The sequence below is a fragment of the Brassica rapa genome, chromosome A02 (genome assembly GCF_000309985.2).
Source record: "Brassica rapa cultivar Chiifu-401-42 chromosome A02, CAAS_Brap_v3.01, whole genome shotgun sequence".
NCBI classification, from domain to species: Eukaryota; Viridiplantae; Streptophyta; class Magnoliopsida; order Brassicales; family Brassicaceae; genus Brassica; species Brassica rapa.
In genome coordinates this window covers 3,350,131-3,370,468 of record NC_024796.2, presented here as the reverse complement: position 1 = coordinate 3,370,468, position 20,338 = coordinate 3,350,131, and the positions used below count along the sequence as shown (strand labels likewise).

At 34.5% G+C, this 20,338-nt stretch overlaps 5 protein-coding genes and 1 pseudogene across 22 annotated transcripts; 3 read left to right on the top strand and 3 right to left on the bottom strand.

Annotated features, from left to right (window-relative positions):
- The first annotated feature begins 1 nt into the window (after position 1).
- LOC103851118 (AUGMIN subunit 7) lies at positions 2-2,645 on the top strand. The gene is made up of 9 exons (XM_009127949.3): positions 2-334; positions 500-585; positions 697-758; positions 924-1,015; positions 1,105-1,230; positions 1,513-1,603; positions 1,834-1,941; positions 2,104-2,202; positions 2,289-2,645. The coding sequence occupies exons 1-9, from the start codon at positions 201-203 to the stop codon at positions 2,478-2,480; spliced, it is 990 nt and encodes a 329-aa protein (XP_009126197.1). The 5' UTR covers positions 2-200; the 3' UTR covers positions 2,481-2,645.
- A 45-nt stretch (positions 2,646-2,690) lies between these two features.
- Positions 2,691-3,803, bottom strand: LOC103851117. Of its 2 annotated transcripts, none has more exons than XM_009127948.3 (5): positions 3,570-3,803; positions 3,434-3,483; positions 3,168-3,273; positions 3,044-3,092; positions 2,691-2,896 (listed from the first exon to the last, which is right to left on the bottom strand). In XM_009127948.3, exons 1-5 carry the CDS (start codon positions 3,669-3,671, stop codon positions 2,874-2,876), a joined length of 330 nt encoding a protein of 109 aa, XP_009126196.1. In that variant the 5' UTR covers positions 3,672-3,803; the 3' UTR covers positions 2,691-2,873. The 2 variants fall into 2 exon arrangements, with proteins under 2 accessions (XP_009126196.1, XP_009126195.1); XM_009127947.3 differs by having other exon boundaries at positions 2,696-2,896; positions 3,034-3,092.
- A 250-nt stretch (positions 3,804-4,053) lies between these two features.
- LOC103851116 lies at positions 4,054-19,792 on the top strand. Of its 17 annotated transcripts, none has more exons than XM_033285854.1 (4): positions 4,054-13,248; positions 13,342-13,437; positions 13,714-13,742; positions 13,831-19,792. In XM_033285854.1, exon 1 carries the CDS (start codon positions 4,888-4,890, stop codon positions 5,359-5,361), a length of 474 nt encoding a protein of 157 aa, XP_033141745.1. In that variant the 5' UTR covers positions 4,054-4,887; the 3' UTR covers positions 5,362-13,248; positions 13,342-13,437; positions 13,714-13,742; positions 13,831-19,792. The 17 variants fall into 17 exon arrangements, with proteins under 17 accessions (XP_033141745.1, XP_033141747.1, XP_033141737.1 ...); XM_033285856.1 differs by having other exon boundaries at positions 4,054-14,783; positions 14,876-15,022; positions 15,108-15,203; positions 15,300-19,792; XM_033285846.1 differs by having other exon boundaries at positions 4,054-13,437.
- LOC103851251 (putative F-box protein At5g15660) lies at positions 5,648-18,179 on the bottom strand. The gene is made up of 2 exons (XM_033285837.1): positions 8,131-18,179; positions 5,648-7,940 (listed from the first exon to the last, which is right to left on the bottom strand). Exon 1 carries the CDS (start codon positions 18,117-18,119, stop codon positions 17,034-17,036), a length of 1,086 nt encoding a protein of 361 aa, XP_033141728.1. The 5' UTR covers positions 18,120-18,179; the 3' UTR covers positions 5,648-7,940; positions 8,131-17,033.
- On the bottom strand, positions 7,687-8,960 carry LOC117131756 (putative F-box protein At1g26510). Its single transcript, XM_033284174.1, has 3 exons — positions 8,451-8,960; positions 8,131-8,261; positions 7,687-8,077 (listed from the first exon to the last, which is right to left on the bottom strand). Exons 1-3 carry the CDS (start codon positions 8,958-8,960, stop codon positions 7,687-7,689), a joined length of 1,032 nt encoding a protein of 343 aa, XP_033140065.1.
- Positions 14,144-19,920, top strand: LOC108870751 (annotated as a pseudogene).
- Positions 19,921-20,338: the final 418 nt, after the last annotated feature.

Below are 20,338 nucleotides of genomic sequence, written 5' to 3'. Positions count from 1 at the left end.
AAAGTTAATCCAAAATAAAATTCAAAAATCAAACATGGTTAGATTTGATAAAATGTTTTTGTTATTCATTCATACGGTAGAGATGAAAACCAGCGCAGTTTGGTAAATTAGGTTATATTTGAGTTTGGAGAGAAAACCCAACGAGGGTCAGATCTGGAGATTCGATCGGTGTTGAAGCCTTCGCCGGGGAAGAGTATAAAATGGCGGCGAAGCAGATGGAGGAGATACAGAAGAAGCTCGCGGTGCTGAGTTACCCAAGGGCAAATGCTCCTGCTCAGTCTCTCCTCTTCGCCGGGATGGAACGTTATGCTCTTCTCGAATGGCTCTTCTTCAAGTATTATCTCTCTTCCCTTCTCCAACTTTACGCATCTGTTTACTCCAGAACAATGCGGAACAGTCTCTAGATTTTAAAGTCAATCAAACTCGAAAGTTAGCTTCTTCTTTTTTTGCGAACAGAGTGAAAGTATTGTTCTTTTTTTTTGTTTTTGGTTTCTTGGAGGTTGTTAGGTGATAAGTCTCCTTTCTCTCAGCAAAATCTTCAGGGAGATGCTGGAGTTCGTGATGAAGAAACTGTTCGTATTCAGTGTATGCCTTTCAGTTATCTCTTGAGCTACTATAGACTATGGTGCTTGCTTCCATTGGTATTTCGTTTCTCCTAGGAAGAGTTTGTTTATGTGAGCTTCTTCTTGTTTTCAGATTTGGCAGAGATAGCAAAGTTTCTGGGCTTCACACCAACAGTAGATATAGAAGCCATTCAAGTAAGCTTCTTTTTTTAATAAAAAAATGGTTACTTACACACTCTTTTGTATATCTAAATTTGTTGGGGGAGGTTGCATTGAACTGATATTTATTCAAGTTCCATGATCTCTCAAATTCCAAGCATGGTTTAAGTTATCCGCAACTGAAAGTTTCATTGTTTTAAGGGACATGGAACCTATGAAGATCGAATGGAAATGCTTCGCAATATTGTTGATTTAGTGGAGGCAAGCCTCTTCTCTGATAATCCTGAATGGAGGTTTGTTCATATTACTATGTCTGTTTGCAATTTTGTAGTCTTTCTTAATCCTGATTCGGGCATAACAAATGATTCTGCTTATTCTTCAGTATTGATGAGCAGGTTGCGAAAGATATTCAGCTCATTGATGCTATTGCAGAGAGACAGTCTCTGATTTTTTCTGAGGAATGCAAACTGTTCCCTGCTGATGTGCAGATCCAGTCAATATATCCTTTGTAAGAACTATTGTATCTCCAACTTATAGTTCCCTTTGTAGTTATTTAGTTATTGTGTGTTTGCCTCAGAGGAACTGAAGATATAAACTAACGTATGAACTACTATGAGTCCTGTTAGATGGCTTTACCAATGTTTTATTGTTTGGAGCCAATTAGTTATATCCCTTGACCCATGTTTTCAAAATCATCCTTGAATTATGCTTTCAGATCTAGCTGGTCTCAGAGGTTTCATATATTAGCAGATGTAGTGACATTATGAACCTTAATCAATGTTATTTGCAGACCAGATGTTTCAGAACTGGAGACAAAACTTTCAGAACAGGCCAAGATTCTCTCTAATCTTCAGCAAAAAGTCGATGATTTGGCTGCAAAGGTGCGTTTTGGTTGCTCCATATCGAATTTTTTTGTATTAGCTGTGAACGGCATGACTCCCTAGACCAATATGCTGTTTCATCAGAGTCGAAACAGTCATGTTGACTTGTTAATAGGAGGCAACAGTCATGTTGTTGTTGTTGTCCTCCATTGAATATAATGCTGGATTCAAATATATGTTGACATAAGATCCAGATTGTATAAGAAAAAACATGTCTTTTCTTTTTTTAGCATGCCTACAACCCGGACGAAGAATATGCAGAAGTGGAATCTGAACTAAGGGCTCGTTTGGAATCGTTTCTTGAAACTGCTAGAGCGTTCAACACAATCTACACAAAGGTACTGTGTTTTCGTGATCTCTCCCTATCAACCTAGATAAGCTGACACTAAAATGTCAGGAGTACAGAAGTTTCTTATACTGCACCTATAAAAAAATTCTGCTATGACTTGACTTGGCTTTTCCTGAAATTGGAAAATGAACTGTTGTATCCTTACCTGCAGGAGATCCGTCCATGGACTCACATGATGGAAGTGCCTCAGCTCCATGGGTTTGGTCCTGCTGCGAACCGTTTACTGGAGGCATACAATATGCTTCTGAAGGTAACCCCTGATGTCTCCTTCTATCAAAATTGAGTAGCTCTCCCAAGTTGAAAAGAAATGAGTTGTGTGTTGTTGTTTGGTGACAGTTCCTAGGGAACTTGAAGAACCTAAGAGACTCGCATGCAGCACTGTCGATTGGATCATCGGGAACAGTAGCTGGAGAGCCGTCTTCTGTGACTAGAATTGTGTCCGAGTGTGAAGCCGCATTAACTGTTCTCAATCGAGACCTTGGAATCCTCTCTGCTTCTATTGCTCGTGAGCAAGGCGAGCGTCTGTAACAGTCACGGATGATTACTCGAACATATATCTTCTGTTTACTTTTTAGAAATCACTTTAGGAGTGTGTTTTGATCACAACAGCTTTTACCTCTTTCTCTCATGTGTTGCCAAATTTGTTTAAACAAATCGAATCAAATCTAAAAGTGAGGTTCTTCATCGCTTCTACTGCTCGTGTGTTGCCTAGTTAGTGTAAAGCTACACAACTGTGGATACTATAAGCTACAAAATCATACATTTACGCAGAATGCTACTATAAGATACAAAAACAGCAATTTTAACTTTCACATTATTAGCGTTTGAAACAAATCGAAGTCTTACAAACATGGAAGAGAGCACAAATAAAGAAACTCTTGTGTTGCCTTTGGTTCTATAAAAAGCTGCCACGAACACCATCTAGGCTCTCCCCGAGCGAAGACCTGCAAAAACAGATCAGTATAGATGGATGATTGGATTGAATGAACAAACAAAACTTAATATATTCACTCATCATGTTTCGTCCTTCCTACACTATAACCAATGAGAAAGAGATATGTAATGATGTTTTAGAACTTACTTGTACATACAATATTTGTATTCTTGGCTCCTAATCAAATCTTTCTCACCTTCCTCAAGCTGCTCAACAAAAAAAACACAAAATGCATCAAAAAGGAAACATCATTTACAGAATCATCATTGTACACTGCTTACTGGATCACTCTCATAGATGAGCTCATAGCAAACCGGAGAGAGGCATCGCAGCGCACAATTCTCTTTAGCAATGGCAGAAGCTTTGCATTGCCAACCCCATAGCCCACTGTTTTCATTTTCCACAAAACAAAAATGAGCTAATAATTTGATAAACCATTGTAAAAGCTTTGCTTTGAGGGTAACAAGCTTAGCAAATTATCCTACAATAATGGTTCTTGATATCTTAATTAAAAAAAGACTTTAGCAAGAATCAAAGCTAAATTCACCTATCTATATCAGCATAGCATTGGTTCTTCTTCTCCCTGATCTCCACATCCTACAAATATTGATTTATCCCACAGAGTCAGCCTTTTTAGCATACTCTAACGAAGCTTAGACTGAGTTTCGAACACAGAGACTTACGGATATGGGACGAGGAGATTTAGAGAAAGCACAGGGGAATAAGCTCAGCGAGAGTAACAGAAGAATACAAACGGTGCTTGAGCGAGCTCGGGAGATTCCCATGGCCCTCTCCTTCTTCTTCTCCGATCGCAGTCGCTAATTCGCTCCGATTAAGAAGAACGGTTTTGCCTTAACCAGCTGCGGAATTATCGAGAGTTAAACTGAACCGGTCTATTCCCGACTTATCAAATGGGCTTCTATGGGCTTTACATTCATGGAGCTAGTGCATTCTAATTTGTAATTTCTAAAAAAACTTTTATTAAAAAAAATTAAAAGTAAGAAGAAAAAGTGAAAAATGTAGTCTCGATTTTTCTTTTAAAACTATAAAAATGTGAAGGGTTATTTGAAAAGTGTGAAGATTTTAAATTAAATGGAATAACTATATTTACAAAATTAAAATTTAATTATATAATTCAATTACTTCCAGTCTTCCAGATATATAAAAAATGTGTTTAGAAACTGATTGATGATAATGCTTTAATGATCCTTCTACTCAGTAATCAGGTATGCAAAATGAAAAAAATAATTGCAAACAATTCTTAATATGAAAACTGTGGTTGGCATATAACTGATCATAAATCAACATGTGAGAATCATAGCATTATCAAGATGAGAATTGTTGTAACTAGTGCTGTAACACAATTCGGTTATATTCATTAAACATTTCATTATCCTTCTCAACTTTACGTTGATTTTACATTCTGGCAAGTGTGTATATGTCAATTAGCCATTAGATGGTCAATAGTTCTGAAATTTTAAAGAACACGTGTTTGTCTCATTTCCATGTGTGAATAAGTGGAAAGAGAACGGTCGTGGCTAGAGATGAAAAAATGCCCAATACTTTCTGTATTAGATAACGTTTTTTTTTTGTAAAGTGGAGATCATGTATTAGACATCGTGAACGTTAGTCGCATCTTGATTGAGAGCACGAAAAGTCGATAACCATGTGTATCTACCCTATAGTCTTATTTTTACGTGGTCGTATGGTATATTACCAGCATTAGAGTTGTTCTACATGCAAAAAAAACTTGTTAGTTTGTTAAGATAAAAAGTAAGTTTTACATTTCTGTTTCCAGTTTTTTCATGGTAATTTAGAGAGAGAAAATGCAAATAAATAAATAAAACCAAGTCCGCACTTGGCGGTCTTTCAGTTTTCTGTTACACCCACTTTTTCGTTCACAATTGTCCCAACAGAAGAAAGAAACAAACAGATAAACAGAAAAAGAAACAATCAAAAACATACAAAAGAACACGATCTTTCTTGTGTTTCAGAAATCGAATGGAGCAGAGAAGAGGCGATCCAAGAATATACATCGTCACTCTTCTTTTTCTATCATGTATCCTCTCAGGAGGAGTCCTTCTCGGACTTTACCTCCTCCTCCCTGATCCGAACCCTCTCTTTCTACCAGCGGGTATGTTCTTCGCTGGTATCCCTTGGCTCTTCTGGTTCTTGGCTTACCTTTACTCCTGCGTCCTCAAGCCCTGCACCGTCTCCGTAAGCAAAAGCGTCGCCAGTTTCGATCCGGAGAAAGGCGTGGAGAAGAACAGCAAGAGCATCACGGAAAACGCCACGTCAGCTTCAGATCCCGTGGCTGCGGTCGAGCCGATGGAAGGTGAGAGGCACGTGCAGCTCGGGAATGTGGTTGTAGAACAAGAACAAGAACAAGAAAATGGTAGATTAAGTTCAAGAAGAAGCCACGATGATGAGGATTGCGATAGAACTCCATTGAGATTATCAGTCGGGAACAAATGATTCGATACTGAATGATCATCAGGAACTGATGTTAAAATTGAACTGAGAGGAGAGGCTTTGAAAAAGATCTCTGTTATTGATGTGTTAGACAAGGAACGTTGTTCTTTGAGTAAAAACCATAATACCATGTGAAAGATCCATAGGAGAATTTTATTTATTGTAGCTTTACTTTTGTTGTACTTACGAATTGATGAATTAAACAAACAATCTGTAACCAAAATCAGAACATATATATTTTCTCCAATGTCAGAAACAGAACAGTGCAGTGATTTATTTTATTTATTTATTTGTAGTAACGATGAAGCTTCATCTTCTTCTTCTTGATACCACAAGGTGCAAGTATCAGATGAAGAAGAAGAAGAAGAAGAAGAAGCAGTGAGGGAACCAAATTTCCTCTTCATTTCTCTCCACACACTTCTTCTTCCTCCATTGATGAACAACGCATTCATGATTCTCACCCTCACTAATTATTAATGAATTTAAATTAGTTTATAAAATTAATGTAACTTATATATACCTATAATATTAGATAAAAACATAAAATACATGATGTTATAAATTTGCTTACAGAATCCAAAACATTAGATAGGCACTGCTCCATCCAAAATGGTATCAAATGCATGCAGTTATCTGATATATATATAGCTTAAGATTGGATGCAACCAAAAGAGATATCACTTGTTGAGACAAAAGACATAAACTATAATGGCAACATCTCACAATAACCGAAGGAAATAATAACTCTACCCAGAGCCGGCCCTGAGTAGAAGCGGGCCAAGCCCATGCTTCCGGCCGCCAAATAATAAGAAAACAATCGGCCGTATTTTTTCAAAAGTTTCTTTAGCTAAGTTGGTTAATGCACAGCTATAAACTATCAAAGGTGATGGGTTCGAATTGTAACCAATACAACTATAGCATTTCTTTTTTTTATTTATAACTAATAGGCCCAAAAAATTTTTTTTGCTTCTAGCCCACCACTTCCTAGGACCGGCTCTGACTCTACCTAGCTTAAATCAGCATGAGACTCTCTACGTAACCCATGAAACAATTTGATACACTAAACCCATTTGTTATGAAAAAAGCTCGAACTCGAGGCTCATGCTTTGAGTCAACTTCAATCTCCATCTTCTTATAACTAGCTCCCTTGGGATCGTGGTAAATAACATAAACCTCACTGCTAGAATAGCAAGGTGCAAAAATAATGCAACCCGTATGATTATTATTTTTTTGACCAAACTAAACTTGCTTTTCTCAAAAGGACTCTACACTCCAAGGTTGGAGTTTAATACAGATACAGCTCCTGAGATGCGGCCCTGCTGAGTCTCTATTAAAAATACTTGAGTATTAAAAATACATACTATGTTTCAAAATACTTGAGTATTTTAAAAATACTTGAGTATTAAAAATACATACTATGAACAATCCGAGTTTACTATGAGCTGAGATGAATTGAGCGAGGTAACCTATTTCGACATCCCTAATTAAAATACATATTTAAATTTTGAATACATGTAAACTTACATGTTTCAAAATTATTTGATGGATTGAAGAAACATTTTTATAAAAATAATATCAATGATATATTACTAGATACAATTTATAAAACACGTTCTGAAAAAATGTATTAAAGCCCATTTTTATACTTTGAGTAATCTTCTAAAATATGGAGAACCATAAAAATGGTTGGAAATCTGTAACTTCCATTTTCCACCATTAAAAATTGTTGGAAATTCGTAATGTCCCATTTGCAGCTCAAATTCGCAAAATATATTATTATTTCTTATTAAATTTGATAGAAAATGGTTTGTTTTTAGTTTCTTATAATAAAAATGATATGTTAATAAAAATTCCTCACAAAATGAATGTGACTCAAAATACTTCACGAAACCCTTACAATCCGCACGAAGCGCGGTAGTATTTATTAGAAAATAACAATGTCTTGCTAAGGAGAAAGATAACCTCCCGCTACCGTCCAGCAACAAACGAACCAGTGCCAACAAAATCATTCAAATGTTTAGAAGAAAGTCAACATCCAAAACTTTATTTCAAATCTGTTAATAAACGAACTAGTGCCAGCTTTAGTGTTCAGAAAAAAGGGAAGTTTCAACGTGAAGTCTTTGTTGTCATTTGATCAACGTGGCGCCCATCCCCAGACATATTTACTGTGCATTGTACAATGCAAAAAACAACAAAAATAAATAGAAATTTGAAAAGAGGAAAGAGTGAATGCGACCAGGAGAGAACAAACATGTTGAGACAAGAGCCATGAACTGTACTGGGAACATCCCACATCAAACAAAGGAAATAATAACAACTCTCTCTAGCTTACAGCAGCATAAGACTCTCTACGTAATCCACGAAACAATTTGATTCAGTAAACCAATCTCCCTTAACGTCAACTTCAAACTTCATCATCTTAAAACTAGCTCCCTTGAGATCGTGGTGGATAACAGTAGCCACACTTCTGGAATGGTGAGGAGCAAATATAATGTCATCACCCGCTCGATTAATAACACTTTTCACACGCAAATGAAGCTGGGGAAGATTATCGAAAGACTTCTCTTTGTAATCCTGTTTCCCTGCTTCGAAAACGAACAAATCAATTGTAGGTGGCTCATAAGAAGTTTGAATAGCTGTGGCTACTTTGCCATGGTAGTTTATCAAAGTTCTTGAACCGTTCTCCAAATAACAAAAAGCTTTCATTTCTTCAGATACTCTAGCAAAGATATCAAACTTCTCAGAGTTCAAATCAAATCTCATCAGACTCACATAGTTACTGCGCCCGTGTACGCAATGTAGTACACAGAACCATCTATACACAGACCGTTAGACCAGGTACGGTGAGGAATGTCACAATCGATAAATCTCCATGATTTTGGTTTTGCTCCCAATGTGAATACCTGAAAGGTTACAAATTTGATTTTCTACAAGACCATAAATTATGGAAAAATATACCTGAGAAATGTAACAGAAAAAATATCGTCTGTAAAATCTTGTATTTTTGTTTAATTAATTTAACATTCAATTTTTAAAAAAAAAATCTGAAAGTCATGCTGTGTTGAGAGTCGATGCGGGGTGATGCACAAGACTTTGTACTGATTATTGACAGGATCATATCCGAAAAAGCGTGTGGAGAAGGCTGGTCTTTTATCCCTTGGTAAGGATATGGTCTTTCCAGTGCAAGGGTTACATATGATCTCACCCATGTTCATCAGACCATTAACGTAATAACTACGGTACGAGGCTCGACAACGGAGAGGAAATGTTATTTTGGATAGAAAAGTGGTTGATATTGATGTTGATGAAGACGATAGCGAAGAAGAAGAAGAAGAAGAGAAGAAGCTGCAACTTAGGCGTCCCGTTTGGTCACCTTTATCGTGCAAAGCGAGGAGGAAACGCAAAGGCTGAGACTGAGTCAATGATCGAAAGGGAAATGATCTGATGAAAGTATGGCTGCGGATGATTTCTTGCCATGAGTTGGATACGACCATAAACCTAACTATGGATTTTGCAGGTAAGCGGTTAAGAATCTCGATCTGTAGATCCAAGGGGACAACATTTGTTTTCCTCTTGTTGCAAAGACGGAGACTTCTTCTCATGGTCGGAAACCCTAGTTCTCTCACTACAATTTTTTTTCTCTTGGTATTTTTTTATTAGAACCAGCACGTCGCATTAAAGTTGTTAATGGGCTTCCCACTTTCATTTGAACTTAACAAAAAAGTTATCAGAAAACCTCACAAAAAGATAAAAAAATCTTAAACACATGGTTAAGCTCAAGGAGGAAGTACTTATAGATCCAAAAGGTCATAAACAAAAGCATTCATTGAAACACAAGTAGTCTCTTGAAATGTAGGCAACTGTTTATACTCTCTATTCCAGCTACATCTCGTAGAAGGTATGCTAAGAAAGCGTCCAAGAGGCAGAGTACAACGAAAGAAACAACCCTAGGGGAGGGGACCCTTCAGCTAACCAAACGAAACCAGCTATTCACCGCTCCTCTAGAGACGACGAAGACACTAACGACACTCGGTTACTCGTTTAAAACCGCTGGCGAAACAGAAGAGACCTAGTGGAGATCCAGAGAAGCAAGTATATCAGAGTGGATAAAAGAGATAGTGAGGGAAGGAGGTGGAAAGTGAAATATAGAGAAAGGGGATGGTGACAGGCGGAAGAGAGGACCCCAGCCACCAAACAGAGCAAATAATTAGTTAGAGAGAGAAAGTCATGGTCAATTCACTAGAATCCCTCGGCAAGAGAATCCGTGTGGAATTGGTGCTTTCTTCCTCATAGTTAGTTATATTACACCAATTTACTCTATCTATAAACTAATGTACGCAGTTTAAGGTTTTTTATTATTAATATTATAAATTTAGTAAAGTTTCTGTTTCGCTTTTAATTAAGGTTTTTTATTTTGTATACTAGGAATTATACCCGCGCGATACCGCGCGGCTGCTCAATTCATTAAAAAGTTATGTTACATTTTATAGATAGAAAATGCTATATGTTTCCTTGATATAGTAGTCTAATTATATTTTTAGATGTTACTCTCTCTATTTCATATTAAGCGTCATTGTAGAGAGAAATTTTTTCGTTACTAAATAAGTGTCGTTTTTGATTTTTAATGTAAAATTTATTAATTTTATGCAGTAATTTATTTTTCTTTTAGTTTAAATATAGTTAGGTGTATAGGTAATTGTGTTTTTATACAGAGAATATACAAATTAATTGTTTCCTTAATCTGTGTGCAGAAGGTCAAAATAACACTTAATATGAAACAGAGAGAGTATAATGCGATAAAAGTGTTAGTCTTACTACATTACAAATGTCAAACGCAAAAAATATTTATTTGATATTTATAGTTTATTTATGAAAGTTTGAATTGTCAAATAGAAAGCCATTAGATTAGAAAAATGAAATAAATGAAAATTTTATTATATTAGTTTACTGCATTAGTAAGGTAACTTATAACGATAAATAGGACATTCATGATTGGTCTTCAACCAAGAAGCAAGACATGCATGATTGAAAACATGTTTACATGGTAACTTTAATAAAACTTGTTTGTTCACATATTACTCTTGGAATATTACACATCTCATTTTCTTCTATACATGCAATCTTTGTCAAGGAATTAAATTTGCATCCAAAGAAGCTGGTTTTGGTTGCAGATTTGTTCCTCCCAATTATGACTATAGGTTTCATTATAAACTTCTAATGTTAATGATAGTGTAATGATCTTTGAAGAAGAATATTCTGTAGACTGAATAGTCTGTGAAGTAATATGAATAAGATCTTTCAAAAATGTACTCACTGAGTCACTGCTTCAACTTCAATTCCCTCATCGCACAAAGAATGTCTAAAATCATCTTTATCTAAGGATTCATCTTCATCAATAAAATTAATCACTTTAAATGAAAAGGACCTTAATAGTGGTTTTGTTGCGGATGTGTTGTATATCTTGCAGATTATAAAAACAATACCAGCACCATAACCAAATAAAGGCTCGTCAATACTTACACAATAAGAAGATGTTATAGTGTTTGTCATATTAGCATTGTATTTCTCGATTTTCAATGATAAAAACTGAGTTACTCACTCTGGTTATTAATTCTTATTATCGATTATCCTATAAATATTTAAATTAAAATTTTAAACACAAAACTTTTAAGGCTTTATGCATATAGTCTTAGTATAAACTAAATTAATTTAGCACTTGTAACCAATTTTTTTATTTAATTAATTTTACATATTTTAGGCCATTCAAAATAATATTCAAATTTAACCAGTCAACACTGAAAGAATGTAAATGGGTCATTAAATTGTTGAAAAACCTGAATAAATTGTAGACTCTTCCGGTGCACAACTTTCTTAAAACAACTGGTATAGATAGTATAGGAACTCATTATTTATAATTATCAGGTTATCTAGAAAGATGAAGCGATGGTTCAATGGTATCCATTATTTTTTGCTAATCTCATTTTCTGAAGGTGTAGTCGCACCTTTTCCCTTTATTTTACTACACCTGTTCACATTTTGTTAGTTATTAATTGTATACTAATTATAATTTATAAATAAAGAGAAATAACATAATTCACGCTGTACCTTTATTAAAATATTATTATTTATGATATAAATATCAATAGTTAAAGTGATGTGAAAAAAAAACAAAAGACACACCCATTTAGATTCTTTAAAAAAAATCTGAAAATACACAACCTTTTGATTATAAATGAAAAAAAAAAGATTTTTCACAATTTTCTTAATTTTTTTTAACAAATGATTTTAACTAAAAAAAATCATTTGTCTACTTTGTTATTATTAAATAGGTGCATATTTTAACAAATGAAAAGACACGTTAAATAGGTGCATATTTTAACAAATGATTTTAACTAAAAAAACAATCATTTGTCTACTTTGATATTATTAAAAACTGAAAGATTTACCGCTTCTTACTTTTTATAAAATTGTATTTGTTTCAATTGTATTTTTGCTTTACCAAGATCTATATCCATTTTGCTTAACTCGTTCAAAACCTTTTTTGTCCCAGTTTTTTTGATAGATTGATGAAAGGAATGTTGATTTTAATACGAAGTGTCAAATTGTATATATAGATGAACGAAACAGTTATTAAAAAATTTGGTGAAAAGACATGATCCTTAAAAGACAACTATTCATTTCATTCTGACTTCTTAGATTAAACCGTGGAGTTTCCTAATAGCATAAATATATATATATATATATATATATATATACCGAATTATTTAGACAAGCCAAATCAAGTAGCAAGTAGTTCAAAATCGGTAAGTAATTGCTCCGTGCCCAGCCCTAGACACAGATGATCACGTCGCATCTCTCGCTCTTTTGATGTTAAGTAAAACATGCATTTGGTATGTAAGCTAGACACGTGTATCAATATAACTATAAAACTTCCACATTTGAAAACCAAAGATACGCCAATAGTTAAATAAACAGAAACCCAGAAATATATTTGGAGAAGCCGCTGCTGTGTAGGCCAGCGTTTCTAAAACCAATATAGAGAAGAAGATAAGAAGAAGGAGACTTATGAAAAGGAAGAGATTTACAGAGCATGCAGGAGAGCGACATGTAACTATTATATATTAAGGATGATGTTGCTTTTTTTATATATTGTTAACCTAAAAAAATAGAATCATCATTTACTATATAATCTATAATATAATGAGGGAGTTTCTCTCCTCATAAGGTGACACGTCAGCACTTTTTAAAGGGGCCAAATTTATTTTCGTATAACACTTACGTCGCCCTGGCTATAACAACTAAAGTCTACTTGGCCCAGTGGTATAACATGCTTATAGTAAAGCTTGAGTGTACGGGTTCGAATCCCCCTCGCTTCCTTTTTAATTTTTTTTTCTATTACACCTTCAAGGCTCCTTAAGGTGTCCACGTGTGCACTTTGTGGTTCTTTTTATTTTTTCTTCTTTTTGTCGGGTGAGCTGCGATCTGTAACCATAATGGGCTTCGAATTTTTTTTAGGGATTCATTGTTACCGTGCTTTGTCTCTTCCACTTCTCCTTCTCCGTAAATCTTTGACTCCAGGGACAGTGGATGCTTCTCCAACTTTTAGCCTCCCCTATCATTCAACGGGTTTCTCTTAATTTTTTGCAAAAAGCAATTATCTCAAAGCGAAAGGCAGAGAGAAAACGTTAAGGGCAGAGCCCGACCCCTTCTTCTTCTTCGTGAAAAAGCTTCTGAAGCCCAGAAAAAGGAAGCAGTTTTATATTAAATCTACTAGATTTTTCATCAGGTAATTGACCCTAAAGCGAGCTTCTTTCACGTCTTCCCTTTTCATCATCTCATTGTTCCAACTCCATATCTATCACCCTCCCCCACTCTCTGTTCATCTCAAAGGTCAATTTCTTCTACCTTTATCTCTCTTTGGGCCGTTCAGATTTTTCAATCCTGTTCCGGTGATTGAAGAAATGTTCACTATATGCTTCTCAGACCGGAAACGCTCTTGATGCTGCAGAGGGTATTAGCCGTGAAGCTGAACGCCGAGGCTGTCCTGCGTCTATCGTCTCCAACGACGAATTCGACTCGGTATGTGAGATGTTGTCGTGAATCAATTTGATTTCTTACTCTGTTCTGAAGATTGTTTGCTTCAGATTTTAATATCAAGGAAACCGTGACAATTCCTCTGTTTGATCAATTACAACCGATGATTGTTGTAATAAACTCTTAGATTTGAGCAGTTCTATTGATTGAATTTCGAGTAAACATATAAAAGTATTTTCTTTTATAACTTAATTCTTATTCAAAAAGTTGCCATATTCTTTTCTCCAAAGAACGCTATTATTTTTGTTGTATCCACTACAGGGCAAGGAGACTCTCCAGATTCTTTTAAGGTTCGTTGTCAATTTTCACTACCAATAATGCAGTTTTTTGTGTACCTTATTGTTTGTTCCTTGTCTTTTTTTTTTTAAATCACTGAAGGAATTTTGGAGGTTTCTTCTTCAAAGAAACTTGGGAAACTCTTGGTTGCAACGAGTTCGCTTTGCAGTGTTTGGGCTAGGTGATTCAGGTTATCAGAAGTACAATGTAAGTGCATCTGCCACATTGTGTCATCTGTTTCACGTTCTTCTCAACATACATTTTATTTCTGGTTCTGTTTTGATGTATTCATCAATATGAAGGAAAAAAGTAGGCTTTACCGAGTAATAAGTATACTAGCTAACTAAAGATTCCCACAACCAGAAATCTTGAGATGTGTCTGAATTATTGTTCCCTCCAAGAGAAGATTTCTCAGATGGTTCAGATCGAACGCAGCGGCGCCACAACTGATGTCATGAAGAACTACTTCATTGGTATGAAAACAATCTTTGGAACTTTTTTTAAAGTATTCCATCTATTGTCTTACTGAATTGATCTTTAATGTATGTGTAGGGAGTGTGTTGAGCGGTGGAGGAAGTGTGCCATCACCAAAGGCCACACCTGAAGCTTGGGTGAACATGGTCAACGAGATTCAGAAGGCTGCTCTTTCCACCCGCCTTGGGATCCCCATGATCTATGGGATTGATGTTGTCCACGGTCACAACAACATGAATGGCGCCACCATTTTCCTTCACAATGTGGGCCTTGGAGTCACAAGGCAAGTCTTTTAACTGTTCTAATCTTCATGACTAAAATTTTGTAAGGCTATTAACGTGAGACCAGCTTTAATATTTTTGTTTCTTTATTTACTTATCCTGTAGGTGAGGTGTGTTTAGATTTATGAATCCATTGTTTTTTTTTTTGTCTCATTATGTTTTGTTGGATTTTGTTTTCATCAGGAGGCTTCAAATGTCTCTGCAGTTGCGCAAAAGAGATGGAATCTGAATGATTTCGACATTGGAAAGCCTCTTTGAAAAGGCAAGTTTGGTCACGCTTATCTTGCTCGAGAGAAGCGGGTTAGTATCCATTCACACATAACATTTGTTTTAGATCTTTACATTGTTTGTTTTCCTCAAATTCTCACACATTGTATGCAACTGTGAAAGAGAGCAACCACATTGTCTCCCTGAAGGTTCTGTTCAAGACTCAGCTTCAACAATCTCAAGTTGAGCATCAGTTAAGAAGAGAAGTTGAGATTCAGTCACATCTTCGTAACCCCAATATACTCCGGCTCTATGGTAACTTCTATGATCCGGTAAAACTTAACCGCTTCTTTGCTCTTTTTGTTGACATGATCCACCTTTTTTTAGTATAACACACTTTGTTGGCTTTTGTTGCAGAAAAGGGTTTATTTGATACTTGAGTATGCTGCTAGAGGCGAGCTTTACAAGGAGCTTCAGAAATGCAAGTACTTCAGCGAAAGACGAGCTGCAACTGTTGGTGCATTCCTTTTCCTTCTGCTGTTATATGTTTTAATCAATTCTTTTGTTACTTAAAAAAAAACTGAGATCTTTATATGTTTACTTTGATAGTATGTTGCATCGTTGGCGAGGGCTCTCATCTATTGCCATGGCAAGCATGTGATACACAGAGATATCAAACCAGAAAATCTGTTAATCGGTAGTAAGATCATCAAGTAGTGAAAAGACACCAAGAGAGATTTGAGAATTGATTATCTTATGAATTAAAATAGTGTTCACGGCCCCGCGCTTGCGCGGGGGCTCTGCCCCTAGTATCTTTAAAAGGTCGGCCAGGGTTTAAAATCATCCCGTGCTTTTTTGTAGAATATGTTTCACGAATACAAAACGATGACATCCATTACAAATTCAGAAAAGAAGACTTATGAAAAGGATGAGTTTACAGACCATGCAGGAGAGGCTCATGTAATTATAATCTTGGGTTTTTTCTCGCTTCGCTCATTAAACTATCAAGATACGTAAAACTTTTCCCGCTAATTTTTGTTGATAACGTTTCATTTAAATATCTTCTAAAATTTATAATAAAATAACTGCATAAAATTTTTTTTTCACCATTTTATATTAGTGAGATTAGTGAAAATTTTATTTTGATAAATACATAGACATCGACTATTTATAGATTTTGAAAATCTATTTGAATAGTCACATCCTTTCAATTTAAAAGTAGTTATTGTGAAAAGATACTAGATGAATTGTTACAATTTTTCAATTTTAAATAAATACTTATATGTCTATGACAACTTATTATATACAACAGGAAAACATGACACAACATAACCCATTACAATAACTAATACACATCACTTGATATAAAGAATTGTACAAAGACGTTTTTGAATATTTAGCATCATAAAAATACTAACCTTTTGTAGAGACGTGTCCATTCACCATTACACTATTATTTATCGATCATCACCGACTCTCTTCAATCTATAAAGCCATCAGTTTGTTTACCAATCTACTCTAAACTTAACTAACTCGGGAATACCTCTTGAGCATAAATCAAATTTTCAAAGAAATTTATAAAATGGATTTCAATTCATGTAAAGTTTTTAAATAGTTATAAATTAAAAAGAAATATAATTTAAAAAATAAGAAAACTGTGAGCAAAATTATAATTAAAAGAAAAATCTATAAAATTCAAAATATATTGTAACTAACTAATTGCATAGTACTTTTTTCTTCACCATTTTATTTGATTAGTAAAAATTATGTTTTGAGAGTCACATAGTTTCAATTTAAAGGTTATTTTTATTGAAATAATACTTATATATGAAAAGTCACAACTTTTCAATATAAAGGGTCACATTTTTTCAATATATACAGTTATTTTAAAATTTTGAAAAAATACAACTTTAAAATAAAAAGACACAACTTTTAATTGTTGAAAACACATAACTTTTCAACTTAAATGAAGTTCACAACCTTTGGAATTAATTGGGATTGCTATTATTAGTAGATATGTTCACAAGTCTCCAAACATGCTCAGTCTTTTTTTTTTTTTTAAACATGCTCAGTCTTCAACGAACTTATTGTATAATGTGATGTCGAAATATGCTTTAGTGGCCTGGACAAGCCATTGGAGACCATGCTTTTTACTCTCTTGTGCATTGTGCAAGGCAAAAGTTATAAGCAACAACATATCGAGTTTAACTGAATATATATATATATATAGGAAAGATTTGTATGCATACAAAAGAGAATAACATGTTTAGACAAGAGACATGAACTGTAATTGCAACATCCGATAGCAAACGAAGGAAATAATAACAACTCTCTCAAACTTAATTACAGCAGCATAAGACTCTCTACGTAACCCATGAAATAATTTGACCTAAATTCCCTTTCACTCTTTGCGTCAACATCAAACCTCATCTTCTCAAAACTAGCTCCCTTGAGATCGTGGTGGATAACATTAACCTCAATTCTGGAATGGAGAGGTGCAAAAACAATGTCACCCATATGATTAATAACACCTTTTATAGGTAAATGAAGCTGGGGAATATTATCAAAAGACTTCGCTTTGTAATCCTGTTTTCCTGCTTGGAAAACGAACAAATCAACCGAAGGCGCTGAGTAAGAAGGTCGAATGGCCATGGCTACTTTGCCATGGTAATTTATCAATGTTTTTGAACCTTCGTCAAGAAAAAACAAAGTATCCATTTTCTTAGATAGTCTAGCAAATACATCAAACTTCTCAGAGTTCAAATCGAATCTCATCAGACACATTCCTTTGTCCAGGCTGGCAATGTAGTACAAAGAGCCATCAATGCACAGACCGTCAGACCAAGTTATGTGAGGAATGTCACAATCGATAAATCTCCATGTTTTAGGCTTAGCTCCCAATGTGAATACCTGAACGTAATTCGTTTTTGTGTCTCCTTCAGTATACGGGGTGAGACACAATACTTTGTACTGGTTATTGACAGGATCATATCCGAAAAAGCGCTCGGCTGTGCCTGTTCTTCCGCAGACAATATTCTCTGGTAAATATACGGTCTTTCCGGTGCAAGGGTTACATATGATCTCTCCTATGTTCAGCAAACCATTAACGTAATAAGTAGGGTAATAGGTTTTATGGAGAGGCAAAGTTACTCTGGATAGAAAAGTGGTTGGTATCGATGATGATGACGACGAAGAAGAGAAGAAGCTGTAACTTAGGTGATCAGTTTCGTAATCTGTATCGTATAAAGCGAGGAGGAAACGCAAAGGATGAGTCAAGGATCGGGATCTGATGAAACTCTTGCTGCTGATGATTTCTTGCCATGATTTAGATACGGTCATAAACCTAGCTAGGGATTTTGAAGGCAGGAGGCTAAGAATCTTGATCTGCAGATCCAAAGGAACAACGTTGTCGCAAAGATGGAGACTCATGGTCTGGAAACCCTAGTTCTCTCTCTCTACATCTTCTTTCCTCTTTGATATTGTTTTAATAGAGACGCAGCAGGGCCGCATCATCGTTAAATGGGCTTCCCACTTCCATTCGGTTTGGTTTGGATAACTCGGTTTCTGGTTTAAAATCAAATAAAAGGTACGCTATTTTTTTTTTATAAATTATAGTTTTAAGATTTTTCATACTTTTTAAATTTTGTACATTTTCTATTTCAATCTTAATTGATTTTTTTCCTTCATATATATAAAATTTTGTACATTTTCTATTCACTCTTAACTAAGTTTTTTTTTCTTCATATATTGAAAAATCTGTACATCTTCTATTTCAATCTTAATTAAGTTTTATCACATATTTAAAAAATTGTACATATTATATTTCACTCTTAACTAATTTTTTCATATATTTAAATTTTTTAAACTTTCTATTTCGCTCTTAGTTAAGTTTTTCATATATTTAAAATTTTGTGCATTTCCTATTTCACTCTTAATTAAGTTTTTTTCATATATTTAAAAATTACATTTTATATTTTACTCCTAATTAAGTTTTTTCATATATTTAAAAAGTTGTACATTTTCTATTTCACTTTTAATTAAGTTTTTTTCATATATTTTGTATACTAAGGTTCAACAATAAAGATCTTACTGGATCTCAGATAAAATATACACACAAACTGAGACGTGCAACCGTTGCAGTTTGATTACTTTGATTTGAGATTAGTATTTTTCATGATTTGAGATTAGTATTCGTCAACACTGTTTCTCCTATGGCTAACCGGAAGCCTTGTTCCGGTATTCCCTAAAAAAAAGTAATTGGTTCTTCATCCAAGTTGAAGTTCATTGTTGAAACTAATGCATTTTGTGAGCTGAGGTGCCTTTTGGTCTTTGTGAATTTGGATTCCTTTAATTATCCTCCCAAACCATTGAGATGGCAAGTTTTGTAAAGTTTGAATTCAGGTAAAATATGCAGTGTTATATTGGATCATGGTTGTGAAGCCTGTGTTCTTCTTTTTCTACATCAAAAGCTATAATGTCTTATTAAGATGATTTTAAGAGGATGGTCTAACCATCCAACTTAGAACCTTAGAGTCTACTACATGAGAGAAAAGCGACGATTTATCGTTACACTGCAAAATATAGTTTTTTTTCTGATATCTATATCACATCCATCCGCCCTATAAATTAATGTAGTCTAAGGTTTTTAATAATATTAAAAATTAGTAAAGTTTCTATTTCACATACACTAAGGTTTTCTTACGTTATATATATATATATATATACTAGGTGATTTTCCCGTGCTCATGGACGGACAACATATTTATAAAGTAAATACATTATAATAATTGATTGATATTTACTTTTAGTTTTAAATTAATTTATAATTTATATTAATAATATTATATTACTTTAATTGTACATATGCTTTTAGATATTTATATTGAATCGGTTTCGTTGTTTTTACAGTCGATTTAGTTATCATTTGGACATATTGGATTCAATCTATTTCTTTGAATTCAACTATGATATTTTTATTTTAAATATATTAATTTTTTTATTACTTTTCTTATTTACATTTATGTTGGCTATTGTCTTAGATATGTAAGTATATTTTGGTAAAATTATATATAACTTAAGATATATTGTGCTTAGAATGAAATAAAAAAAAATAAACTACAGTTTCTCATTTCAGCTTACATAAATAAACATTTATTGGTTAGTTAAAAGGAAATAAAGAATTTATGTATGGAAAATTTCATCAAGAATGCAGAATGAACTCTTATTTTGAGATTATTGATGGGTTCTCTGGGTTATTTACCGAAGCGGGATCACCTTATCTCTCTTATACGAAGAGTTTAATGTTTGCTCAGTCACCGATGGGTTCACCGGGGTCGCCTTCATCACCCCTAGCATACTTCTGCTTGGAGAAGCGAACTTTTTCATCCACTACCTCCTTGTTAAGGAGTGTTTCCCTTCCAAACATTAAATGGAAGTGTTCATCCATATTTATAACCGTTTTGCTATCTTGTGTAGCGGCTCGTTCGGGGTCTGAAGTTGCAACGGATTTCGTTTCGACGATATTCCGAAGTGCGGATTGGGTGCTAACGTTACCTCTTTATATGACTATTTCTCAGCTGTCCGACTTTGTTGTGAAAGCTTTATCGACGCATTCGAGTTTCGTCTTGAATTCACTGTCATCTTCTCAT